Source organism: Strix uralensis, unplaced genomic scaffold, assembly GCF_047716275.1.
Source record: "Strix uralensis isolate ZFMK-TIS-50842 unplaced genomic scaffold, bStrUra1 scaffold_133, whole genome shotgun sequence".
Taxonomy (NCBI): domain Eukaryota; kingdom Metazoa; phylum Chordata; class Aves; order Strigiformes; family Strigidae; genus Strix; species Strix uralensis.
Window position 1 is genome coordinate 105,242 of NW_027436772.1, and position 13,450 is coordinate 118,691.

Consider the following 13,450-nt stretch of genomic DNA (forward strand, 5'->3'; position numbering starts at 1 on the left):
CTTAACGGGCAATATTGGAGTATTAAAAGGTGACATACAAGGTTCTAATAGCCCCTGATTAAGGAGTCTCTCTATTTCAGGCTTTAAGCCTCTCCTGCCTTCTTGTGGCAAGTGATACTGTTTGATTCTAGTCGGGATCTCTGGGTTTCTAATGGTGACTTCAAAGGGGGTGATATCCAATCTACCCACTGTCTCTGGGGTATACCATACTTCTGGGTTAATCTTTTCTTCATCCGCCACTGTGAGGGGGCATAATCTGACTTTGAGTTCTCTTTCTTCTACTTCCAGATTAATTCCCAATTCTATAATCAGATCCCGTCCAAGTAAATTATAATCTGCTTCTGGTAATAATAAAAATGTTCCAATCACATATTTGCATTTTGATTCAACAATCACATCATGAAGAACCGGGGCCTCAAACGGTTCACCTTTAGCCCCTATTACACTGATTTTTTCTGATGATACTTTACAGCCTGGAGGCAGAGCCTGAATGGTAGATCTTTCGGCTCCTGAGTCCACAAGGAACTCTACCTCTTGTCGCTGAGGACCCACTTTAAGTTTTATCAAGGGCTCTTTGTTCTTTGGGTTCCCAGCACATAGAGCCCCTGACCCCACTAGTCTTCAGAAAACATTTTCTCATCTTGGATTCTCCTCCAGCAAACCTTCTTCACATGCCCCTTCCTTTTGCAATAAAAACATTCCACTTCCTTCATATTAAAGCAGGCAGAACCATTCAATGAATGAAAATCTCTGATCCCAAAGAAACCATAGTCTCCAGGTAATCATCACATAAAACATCCATGTTCTGCACAGCTTTATTACATGCAGGTACTGGGGAATGCACAGAACAGTTTTCAGGCTAAAATAATGTAGTTTGCTGCATGTTTGAGTTGTTACACACTCTGCATTGCCTCCTCTCAACCTGAAACTCCTACTCCTGGGTCTAGACATTTAGAGCAAGGGCAGTTTAAATCTACCAAGACTGTTGCCCATGTACTTCCAGATGCAATCAAATAAAGCATCTGGGCAGCTATACCACACTCGCGCTGCGCGGTGTTTACATAGCACATCACAAATTACAAAACTGGTAAGCTCTAGGCCATGGCCTGTGAGGAGAAAGTCTGCAAAGGGCACAGCAGCATCCTCCTTCTTTGGAAAAGACACAACATTTATGAGCTGTCTAGTCAGTGTGCTACAATTATGTCAGTTCCCCGTCTTTTGGCTAAGAAGTACAAACCAGATTAGCAGCTCCAAAAGAATGTGGTCTGGGGGCAAATTAGCTTGAACTTGGCTCCCCAGCCCATATACCTGCCTGTATGCTAGAACCCTGATTCTTTTTTTTTTTTTTTTCCAACTCCTGCCAATGATGTAAGAGAGCTGCCTGCTTGAAGAACAGGCAGCCAGATTAAGCTGCAGATCTGCTCACTTTTTCCCCTCTTGGACTATTGCTTTCACTCTGATAATGTTTTACTCCGATTTTCTTATTTAAATTGATTCATCACTGTTAAGAAAAAAAAAAAAAAGCTGCTGAAGCTAGCCAAGGGCTTGTATCTATCACAGTATCTTTTGATCCTTGTCTACAGTCCTTAAAATACCAAGAGGATAGAAAGTTCTAAGCTGTCACCTTCTGATCACCAAGTCAAGCAGGCAAAGGTATACTGAATAATAAACGAGTTATGAAGAGGTGAAACAACATTTAAATAGATCATTATCTGGGTATCCAAACTGATAACGAGAACAATACCACCACTTCAAGTAGGAATCCACCTAAACTTTCTGAGCTTCTCTCAGCAATTCCTCTCCCTTGCCAATCTTCTATCTTTTCTAGCTTCTTCCTAATATTTGCCCAAGACTTAGCCACAAACTGAGTCTTTAATAATGCCTGCCCCACAGGGATGGCAGGATCTACTCCCGAGTACAACTGTTATTAATATTCTGCCCTCGGGGAACTGACTCTCTAATTCCTTGAATTATGATCATTCTTAAATCTGCCATGTGGGTTTGGTGGCCTGGGTCTTGATTATTCCAGTTGGGTTTTACCAACAGCCACTTCTGATCTGCTGTGGGACCCACTTGATGTTGCTGGTCCCAAAGTCTTATACCTGCCCTCCTGATCATATCTCATTCCTCCATAGTAAATAGAATTCCTAGGATAGATTGTAATTCATCCCAGGTATATAAATTTGGGCCAAGAAACTGGTCCACCTGTTTGGCTACGCCAAGCGGGTCCTCTAATAAGTTCCCCATTTCTTTTTTAAAAATATCTCCAGTGTTGAGGGGAACAGTGACATACCCCGTTCCCGGTTCCCCTTGTGCCCCCACTCCTGGCACAAGCATTTCTCTAAGGGGGTATAATCTTCCTTCCTTAACTTTGCTTCGGGTAACCCGCTGAGGGGGTCCGGGAGATTCAGGGTCAGAATCATTGGTTACAAGTATGAGCGGGTTAGAAGGAGGGGGGGGGTTCTCAGCACAGAGCCCCCTCGAGACAGTTTACTGCAGCCTGTCTCTGAGCAGAAGCCTAAACGCTAATTTGGGGCCGCTCGGTGCCCCCTGCTCCAGCCCCAACCCCCACCCCGGGGCAGCTGGGTGCTCGGGACAGGCCCTCCCGGCTGGGGAGTGGGCAGCTCTGCCCCCCCCCTCCCCCACGCTGGGCCAGGCTCCGCGACACTGCTCCAGGGCTCGGCTTGGGCACGCTGCTCGAGTCGGGCGGTGGCGCCCCGGGAACAAGCCCTGTCCCAGCTGGAGCCAGCAGCGGGAGGAGTTCAGCTGCCCCCTCCCATGGATCCAGAGGGCTTGCTTTCCCTCTGTCCCATCTTCCAGAGTGCCACTCACTCGCACTCTGGGATTATCAACCTCCTAGTGGGATATCCGGCAATTCTTCCTTGCCCCCACCCATGGATCCAGAGGGCTTGCTTTCCCTCTGTCCCATCTTCCAGAGTGCCTTCTTTCACACACACACACGCTTCCCTTATTCGTGACTCGCTCCTTCGCAGGCTATGAGAACTGCACTACTAAAGGGTCCGCACTCGGGTGATCTCTTTGAGACCTCTCACTCATTCGCACTCTGGGATTACCAACCCCAACCGAACGGATAACTGCACAAACGCAAATACTTACTCCTCCCCGGAGTCTTCGATCGGTCTTCGTGCACAAAATTTAAGGGGTTCTGCAGATTCTTTTGCTCACTCCCGAGTTCGAATTAAAAGGGGTTCGGATATCCAGCGTTTTGGCCACGAGATCCTCAGACTGGGGCTATCCGAAGATAGGGCGCCTCCCCTATCTGGGGTTTCGCACCAAAAGATCTGGATCCGAGTCACGGCACCAAATTTGTTATTGATTAATTGTAATTTAGTGGGAAATAACCACTTCTCAATTTTTAGTGATCAATAAAATTTTATTAGCAAGCGGCGAGTGAGCAAAACAGCGCTGGGTGTGCCGGGAGTCTCTGCTCTACCAGGACACACACCTGACCCGGCAGAACCGAGTCCCTTTATAGTGTAGGCTTCATCCATATTCATGATGGGCGTACCCTGAGGGGTCTGCAAAGGTGTAAACAAGTTTTCCCGGGCTTTTCTCAGGTTTTCGCGGGCTTTTCTCAGGTTTCGGTGGGCTTGTCTCAGGTTTCCGTCACAGAAGGGGGGGATGACTCAGCACAAGTGATTTTGTAGTGGCTTGGAGATGGGGGCCATTTTAGCTCCCTTCTAACAACTGATTTTAACAATAGAAACTATATACACATATCTTATTTCTTATTTACGTAAGAGAATTACAAAACTGTTCGGCCACAACATCCTGACTACAACTTCTTTTTCCCCTTGAGATTTGAATAACAAATACCATATATGTTTTATTACAGTTTTCAGTCCTTAGATCCTCCCAGAACATATAAACTAAACAACGCACACATAAACCAAGTAATTTTTAGCATGGATTAATTCCCACATTTTGAAGGAAATGCAAACAGCACTGGATAGACACATCATGACTGTTTTCATAGGAGTAGCAAAAACTACCTAATCAATTAAAACATTAAAAAAATATATATATATGAATTTCCTGCAGAGAGAAATAGGCTGGAACCCTACTTTCACTGAATGAGAAAGTCTGTGGTTAAAACATAAAAAAAATATTCTCTGCCCCTATTAAATTTGATTGTAAGCAGACTGATTTCAGTCACAGCACAGACTGGCATAAGGAAAAAGGAAGAAGACATAGTTCTACATTTAAATACTTTGCACTAATGGAGTGCTCTGTACCCACAGGTCTTCAGACACTTCATAAAGTGTGAATAACTGCTCTTCTCATCTCCCATTTAAAGAAACAAAAGCAACAATGCTAAAACAAAAAGTAGTGAGAGAGCTGAGAAAGGACTTGCAGACAGGTCTCACCTCCAAACCGAAACACGTATTTGGATCAGTTTGACCCCAAATGAAAATTAAAATATCCATGCCCCCCAACTGTCGGGGGAGGCAGCGGGTCTGCCTCTAGTCTAACTGAAGAAGAATTTAACCTTGAAGAAATTCCAGTGTATCCATGAGAGGCGAGAAAGTCCTGAGAAGTGCCATGGAAACAAGATTAGAGAACTAAGATAAGAAGAACTGTCCTGACGATTCAGGCGAGAAACTATCACCCAATCGTGAACTGTTAGTTACTAAAGTAAACCAATCCTGTATGAACACCTACTTTGAAGAAGGTTATAAAAAAGCTTGTTAAAACAATAAAGGGGCTTTTGCAGCCATTTTGGTCGCTTTCACACAATCTGATGTTTGTCGTGTCCGTCTCAACTGCGACAAATGGTGACCCCGACGTGATAAATTAGAGCGACGTGATAAATTAGAGCGACGTGATAAATTAGAGCGACGTGATTAGAGCGAAGTGGTCATTTAAAGGAGAAGTATAACGGCGGCGGGAAGAGCCGCGGAGACGGAGCCCGGTGTAGCTGAGAGCAGAGGGAATCTGCCTGGTCCGGACCTGAACTTCGACACCTAAAAAGGTGAGCCACCGGGAACGGGACTGTAATTACGGGGCAGTCATTAACAAAGGAAGAGGAGACAATTTTGTCTACCTGGAAAGCCCTATTAAAAAGAAAGGGGGTTAAAACCTCAGAACAAAGCCTGAAAAAGATTTTGCTATGGAGTAAGATGCAAGGCTTTGAAGCCACAACAGTTACTGCATTCAGTGTGAGTGCATGGCAAGCAGTAGGATTGAAAATATTGGATGAGGTCTCTAAAGGACAAAAAGAGGCATGTGAGTTGGCAACCACATGGCGCTTATTGAGTGAAACCTTAAAGGAATGGAAGATAGAGCGTGAGGCCTCTGATGGGAAACTAACAGACATTCGACCTGAAGACAATGACGGGGAGGACTGTGGCAAAGGGACAAAGGCAGTGGATACCTCAGCCTCAGGAATAGCAGGCAGGAAACCCCTCACGGGCAAAAGCAGATCGCGCCCTCGCCCACCTCCTCCTCCTCCACCATTAAATATTTTGCGGGGCGATGAGGAGCCCCCCCCACCTAGTGGTGCAGCGGCGGCCCCTAGCGGCGCAGCAGCAGAAGGGGTGATTCCATCAGCCCCCCCCGAGGAGGAAAATAGGGCGGGTAACACAGAGCCAGAGAGCGAGAGCGAAAATGAAAGTGAGGGAGAAGAAGCTTTAACCACGGCTTTACAAACTCTACATATCACAGATAAACCCATGGTGAAGAAAGCCCAGCCATGGACTCTCCCTCCATCCACAGTAACTGTAATTCCAAGGTCCCCTGATCGATTTTGGGAGGGAGTTAGAAAGTATGCTGCTGAGGCTGGCAACTGGGATCTGGTTGAACGCCTCAGCCCATACTCTCCAACCCCGGCATGTCCAAAGCCTGTAGATATAGCAGCAGAGGCTTATGGTGCATTCCCTGTTTATAAAGCTGTTGCAGGCACAAATGAGCATGATGAGCACAATCCGATCAGTTGGAAGGTGGTGCAGGATTTGCAGAATAAAGCACAGAAATTTGGAATCAATTCTCCTGAGGTGATGCAACTTATTCGAATAATCAGCACAGATTTGTTGTGTCCATATGATGTTACACATCTCGCACAAGTGCTGTTTCAGCCAGTACAATTACAAGTGTTTCAATCTACTTGGAGGCAGATGGCACGAGCAGCTGCACAAAATAATGCTCGACTGCCACAAGACGATCCGAGGTTAGGACTCGGAGAAGACGCCTTGCTTGGCGAGGGACCATTTAGTAACCCTCAGCTGCAAGCTACGTGGCCTCCGATTGTCCTTGAACAGGCACAACACATAGGGATTACAGCATTAAAGCGAACCATGGAAATGGCAGCTCCAAAACAGAAGTATATTGCTATCCGGCAAGGTCCTAAAGAACCCTTTTTGCAATTTGTAGAAAAAATATCTGCTGCATTGGAGAAACAGGTAGAAGATGAAACGTTAAGACAAATGTTATGCAAACAGCTAGCAAAGGATAATGCTAATGAGGACTGCCAAAAGATAATACAGTCTTTACCAGGAGATCCTTCTATTCCTGACATGGTGGCCGCATGTTCAAAGGTTGGTACAGTGGAACATAAAATGGCGGCTTTAGCTACTGCCATGAACATGCGAAATACAGGAAAATGCTTTGGATGTGGTAAAGACGGTCATATGAAAGTAAATTGCCCGAACAGAAGGTCGGCAGGCAAGCAGCCCATGACTGTCCCACCAGGAACTAATTGCAATAAATGTGGGAAATCGGGACATTTCGCGAAACAATGTCGTTCCAAGTTTCATGCTAACGGGCAACCGATACAGGGAAACCACAAGAGGAGTGCGAGAGGGCACGCGAGGACATCAAATCCCCTCCAGACAGCAGGTCAAATCCCCTCTGTGAGCAGCTATCAGCCGCAACTACTGGCTCAGCAGGGTTGGATGTATCCACTGCCGACACAATAACTATAGTTACAAAAGACATTGTTAAGGTCCCTCTTGAGGCGAGGGGTCCCATAGGACGAGGACTGAGTGCGTTACTTATAGGAAGATCAAGTAGCACCTTAAACGGATTAATCGTGCATGTGGGAGTCATTGATGCTGACTTTACGGGTCAAATTTGTGCATTAGTTTCGACCCTTTATCCACCTGTTACGATTCCAAAAGGTACTCGTCTTGCTCAACTTGTTCCTTTTTTGAGTTGTGTCCCAAAAGCAGAACAGCGACTGCGAGGCGATGGAGGCTTCGGTTCTACAGGACCCCCTCAAGTGTGCTGGTCTCAGACTGTCTCATCATCTCGACCACATATGACGTGCACGCTGTCAAATCATGGACATTCACCGACTACAGTAAGGCTTGCGGGGCTCCTAGATACGGGCGCCGATGTGACTATTATTTCTAACTATCTGTGGCCATCCACCTGGCCAACAGAGGATGTGGACACAGGGGTAGTGGGGCTGGGAGGCTCCGCACGAGCAAGAACAGCAGCTACGGCAATTCTGATCACCAATCCTGAGGGCCAACAAGCAGTCGTTAAACCATATGTGACAGCAGCTCCCCTCAATCTATGGGGGAGAGATTGCTTGTCACAGTGGGGGGTGAAGATTACTACGGATTTTTAACGGGGGCCACTGTGCTGCAGGGTGTTAGGCAACCCACGCTTGTTTTAACTTGGTTAACGAATAACCCTGTGTGGGTGGATCAGTGGCCCCTACCAATGGAGAAATTAAAGGCCCTGCAAGAATTGGTGGCAGAACAGCTAGCTGCTGGACACATTGAACCCTCTCAGAGCCCCTGGAATACTCCAGTGTTTGTGATAAAAAAGAAATCAGGAAAATGGCGATTTTTGCATGACCTGCGGCAGATCAATGCTGTCATGGCCACGATGGGGGCTCTACAACCAGGCATGCCTTCACCGGCCATGATCCCTCAAGATTGGGAAATCATTGTCATGGATCTCAAGGATTGTTTTTTTACAATACCATTAGCTTGTCAAGACAGGGAAAAATTTGCATTCTCTGTGCCTTCTGTCAATCATGCAGAACCTGCAAAAAGATATCAATGGAAAGTTCTGCCGCAGGGCATGAAAAATTCACCAACAATTTGTCAATGGTTTGTGGCACAAGCTTTGTCACCTGTAAGGGAAAGATTCCCTACCAGTTATTGTTACCATTACATGGATGACATCCTGTTAGCATCAAACAACAAGGAGCAGTTGAATGACATGGAGAATGTGACTAGAAATTCATTACAACACTATGGATTAGTTATCGCCCCTGAAAAGGTGCAGAAAGTAGAACCCTGGAAGTATTTAGGACTAACAGTCACAGGTAGGCAGGTAATGCCTCAACCTGTGAAACTTAACCTTGAAGTTAAAACCCTTAATGATGTACAGAAGTTAATGGGATCTCTGAATTGGATTAGACCCTATCTCGGACTGACCAATTCACAACTGCAACCTTTATTGGAATTATTAAAAAATTCCAATGATCCAACAGAACCCAGAGTATTAACTGAGGAAGCATTAAAGGTAATTCACATGGTGGAACGATCTATACACGAGAAATTTGTTTCTCGAATAGATCTGTCTCAATTGGTGCAACTCTTTGTACTAATTGACAAAACTGTACCATTTGGTGCTTTGGTGCAGTGGAATTCTGAGTGGGATGACCCACTGCACATTCTAGAATGGATGTTTCTGTCATTCCGACCACGAAAAACTGCTCCTGGACTGTTTGAGCTTATTGCTGATGTAATCATAAAAGCCAGAAAACGATGTACAGAACTAACAGGGCGTGACCCAGCTAAGATTGTTTTACCTGTTCAGAATTGGTATTTTGAATGGTGCTTGGCAAATAATTATGAACTACAGGCAGCCATGGCGGGTTTTCAAGGACAGGTGTCATATCACCTGCCGTCACATCCGCTACTGAAATTTGCTCGAGAAATACCATTTGGTCAAAAAAATTTAAGCCGCCCAGAACCAGTGAACGGCCCTACTGTTTTTACAGATGGCTCAGGAAAAACAGGTAAAGCAGCAGTAGTATGGTATGAAAACAACAACTGGAACAACAAAGTAGTATATCAAAATGGTTCTCCACAAGTAGTAGAGCTATGTGCAATGGCTGTTGTTTTTTCTATTTTTTCTGTTCCTGTAAATATTGTAACTGACTCAGCGTATGTAGCTAACTTAGTTTCTAGACTAGACAAAGTGGTTTTGACCATGTCAGACAATCAATTATTATTTGATGTACTTTTAGAACTCTGGAAAAGTATTCAACTACGGACAGAACCTTATTTTATCATGCACATCCGTAGTCATACCACTTTACCAGGATTTTATACAGAAGGTAATGCCAGAGCAGATGCTCTTGTTTCCGCTATGGCTCTTAATACTGTTCCTAACATAAAGCAACAAGCTGTATTATCACATCAATTTTTTCACCAAGGATATCGAGCTTTACGACGGCAGTTCGGCTTGTCTCATGCGGAAGCTCGGTCTATTGTAGCCGCCTGCCCTGACTGCCAAGGAACTCACACACCAGTATATTTTGGTACTAACCCCAGAGGTATGCAGGCTTTACAGATTTGGCAAAGTGATGTTACTCACATAAATGAATTTGGCCGACAGAAGTATGTTCATGTTTCCATTGATACTTATTCTCATGCCGTAGTAGCAACAGCACATAACGGGGAGACAGGAAAAGATGTAGTTCGACACTTCCAAAAGGCTTTCTCTATGCTTGGGGTACCACACCAAATAAAAATGGACAATGGCCCAGCATACATTTCACAGAAGGTTCAAACATTTTTTAATTTGTGGGGTGTTACTCATGTTACAGGAATTCCCCATTCCCCAACAGGACAAGCAATTGTTGAGCGTGCACATAGTACGTTGAAGCGGCAGCTTCAAAAACAAAAAGGGGGAATGATTGGGGAACCACCACAGGCATGTTTAGATAAAGCAGTTTATGTTCTTAACTTTCTCCATTACGGGGATAATTCTTCTTTACCTCCTCTTTTTCAGCATTTCTCTTCTCTTTTTTCAAAACAGGATTTGCAAAAAGACATCAAAGTGCATGTTAGAGATCTAATTACTGGCCAGTGGAGTGGACCATGTGAATTATTAACCTGGGGCAGGGGTTATGCTTGTGTCTCTACAGATGCCGGCCCTCGCTGGGTTCCTGCTCGGTGTGTTCGGCCTGTGCTGGAACCTGCATCAGGCTGAAGGATGGGTAGTTCCACAACCCAAGCAGAATATCTGGGTAACTTTGGCAAATATGACACATCAAGAAACCTTGTGCCTTTCTACTGCGAACCCGGAAAATCCATTCTCCACCTGTTTGGTGGGAGTGCCAGTAGACACATGGCCAATCCCACAAACCCTTCAGGCTTTCTCTCTTTGCAACTCTTCAAAAAATTGTACAGATAATTGGGATGGTGTATATAGTCACCTTCCACAGGTTACGCAAGAACCCCAAGAGCTAGAGTTGCTAGGCTCTGTTATAATGGATGCTTGTGTGTTTTTTAATTACTCCTATAACACCACACGGAGAGGGCAAAATGTGAATGCAACTAATGCTGCTTATCATAATTCAACTGCTTGGTGCAATTATACTTCGACTAACATCTCACGATCTTTTGCTGTTCCTCTTGCATTACCTCCTGGTGTGTTTCTAATCTGTGGAGATCGTGCCTGGGGAGGCGTCCCATCTAAACTGAATGGAGGCCCGTGTAGCCTCGGACGTCTCACGTTATTAACACCAAATGTGTCAATGATTCTGAATATGACTCGAAAACATAAGCGAGTCCCAAGGACCGTTCATCGGTTTGAAAGTTCTTGTCGAGATAACGTTGAATTCTGGAATCCAGGCCAGATCATAACGGCCTCCATATTGGCACCAGGAGTTGGTGTTGCAAATGCCTTAACGACTTTGAATAAGTTGGGATGTTGGCTTAGCAAACAGACTAACGCTACTTCTTTAGCTTTAAGTGGCCTTTTAACTGATGTTGATAGTGTTAGACATGCTACTTTACAGAACAGGGCTGCAATTGACTTTTTGCTTTTAGCGCAAGGACATGGATGTGAAGATTTTGAAGGAATGTGTTGCATGAATTTGTCTGACCACTCAGAATCTATTTTTAAAAGTATACAGCAGCTGAAGGATGGTGTGAGGCGTCTAACAGAAGAGGACGGATTGGATTGGCTTACAAGGATGTTTAAAGGATGGGGACTTTCTGGATGGTTGATATCTCTGGTCAAAACTGTGGGGGTCATGATCTTGGTAATTGTGACTGTGCTTTGATGTTGCCATGTCTTGTCAGTCTTCTGCAAAGGGCCCTGCAGAAGACTGCTTCTGCAATATTTCTAGCACAAATACAAAAAGGGGGAATTGTCGGGGGAGGCAGCGGGTCTGCCTCTAGTCTAACTGAAGAAGAATTTAACCTTGAAGAAATTCCAGTGTATCCATGAGAGGCGAGAAAGTCCTGAGAAGTGCCATGGAAACAAGATTAGAGAACTAAGATAAGAAGAACTGTCCTGACGATTCAGGCGAGAAACTATCACCCAATCGTGAACTGTTAGTTACTAAAGTAAACCAATCCTGTATGAACACCTACTTTGAAGAAGGTTATAAAAAAGCTTGTTAAAACAATAAAGGGGCTTTTGCAGCCATTTTGGTCGCTTTCACACAATCTGATGTTTGTCGTGTCCGTCTCAACTGCGACACCCAACTGGAAAATTCAGTTGCAGTATTCCAGAGTCATTCTCCGATTTTTAACTCATTTGCCTAGGCAGGATCAGTGCTGACATGGAAATATGAAAGACTTCTGTTTGAAAAAATCAGAATATCCTGATTTTCTTAAAAGGAATTCCCATTTTTCTCAGCCAGTCACAGATTCAGGAAACACCTTCAGTTCCTGAGAAGTTGTATTCTCAGCAAAATTGGCTATTAATTTAGCAGTGCTTTGCGTTGGCCGATTAGCAGTCAAACCTACATTTCATCAGACAGAACATGCTGTCTTCTATTTGATATGGCAGAGCCCTGGAAAGACTCCTCCTTCATGCTGTTTATTGAAAACAGGATCCATTTAGGTATAAAAACCAAACAAACAAGCAAAAAAAACCTCTTGCAGTTTCAGCAAGTTAACTCATCAGTATTGGCTTCTGTGATAGATAGTAAACTATTTATTCATCAAATTCAGTTAAAACAATGGAGAAGTAAATCACCACCTGAGCTATGTAAAGCTAATATTGCTACATTGTATAAAACTAACCGACTAACAGAAAGCGCTTAGCTTAACTAACATAATAAATCAAGGCTGTGTAGGGGGTAGGTAGAAGATATAGTGGTGCGTCCTTATCAGAGCTTTAACAGAGACATGTAGAGACAAGAGGCAAGCAGAGACATGTCAGAGAACTACAGAGGCTGCGCAGAACCTTGGGGTGAAAAGTTCAACGGCGAGGAAGAGGAGATACTTCATCTCTACGACCACTATTCAGGACTCTGCGACCACCGCCCAGAACTGTTGAAGTTTACTGCGCAGAGAAACCTCATTAAAATATGAAGCGGGGGTAGGCGGGGATAGATTATGAATATATATGAGAGTTTCATTAATATACATCACTTTGTAACACATAAGCAAGACGAAAAAACTTCGAAAGTGGGCGCCATTGGTGGAGTTGAACTCCCCGGCCGCCCAGCGCTGTTTTGCTTGTTGCCGCTTGCTAAATAAACAATTGGAATTTTTATTGGCCCTGTCTCACATCAATTTGAGAATTTACCTATAACAGCTTCCTTTGTTGAAGCACCTTGAGCCTATTAGAAACATACACCTTCACTGACATCTTGCTGTTCTGCTTGGAAAATTCAGCAAAAAGCTACCTATTTATCTTTGCATGTACATCCACATAAGTTATGTCAGCTGGCTGTCACCAGTGTGACCAAAGTTCTAGGCACACAGGTTACTGACCTCAAAACACGCTGTTTGAAGTCCTTGTTTGACGTAATTTGTGTTATTCTCTACGTCAATAGCTATTTCATCTGTTGTCTACTATATTTACAACTGAACAAAATAAAGAGAATAGAAACTATTACTCAATGCAGTTTTCCTTAGACATTCTCCTGTCTCACTACAGGAATAATTTCAGCTATGCTAGCAAATATCCTACCTTTTAAGAATAAGGATGTATAGGTATCTGCAATGAACATGAATAATTTCTAATGTTATTAAAAACTCAAAACTTCCAATTTAAGAATCATAGTTGAGAAACATGAACCCCTCACAAAAATGTGCCTGACTTTCCTCTTCATTACTTCAGCTGAAAATCATTCAGAACTACTACAATAAAATCATGCTCCGTATTTTCACTGCACGATGAACATGCAATGTGGAGGTAGTATCTGACTTTTTTTAGGGAAGAGTGTACGTATAGCCAAATGAAACTGCGTTCCCAGCAACCAATAACACTGAACTTTGAT

General features: G+C 44.1%; 1 protein-coding gene across 2 annotated transcripts; it reads left to right on the plus strand.

Moving 5' to 3' along the window:
* The first annotated feature begins 4,550 nt into the window (after positions 1-4,550).
* On the plus strand, positions 4,551-11,657 carry LOC141938551 (syncytin-2-like). Of its 2 annotated transcripts, none has more exons than XM_074857428.1 (2): positions 4,551-4,993; positions 10,133-11,657. In XM_074857428.1, exon 2 carries the CDS (start codon positions 10,133-10,135, stop codon positions 11,273-11,275), a length of 1,143 nt encoding a protein of 380 aa, XP_074713529.1. In that variant the 5' UTR covers positions 4,551-4,993; the 3' UTR covers positions 11,276-11,657. The 2 variants fall into 2 exon arrangements, with proteins under 2 accessions (XP_074713529.1, XP_074713528.1); XM_074857427.1 differs by lacking the exon at positions 4,551-4,993 and adding an exon at positions 6,930-7,318.
* The last annotated feature ends 1,793 nt before the right edge of the window (positions 11,658-13,450 follow it).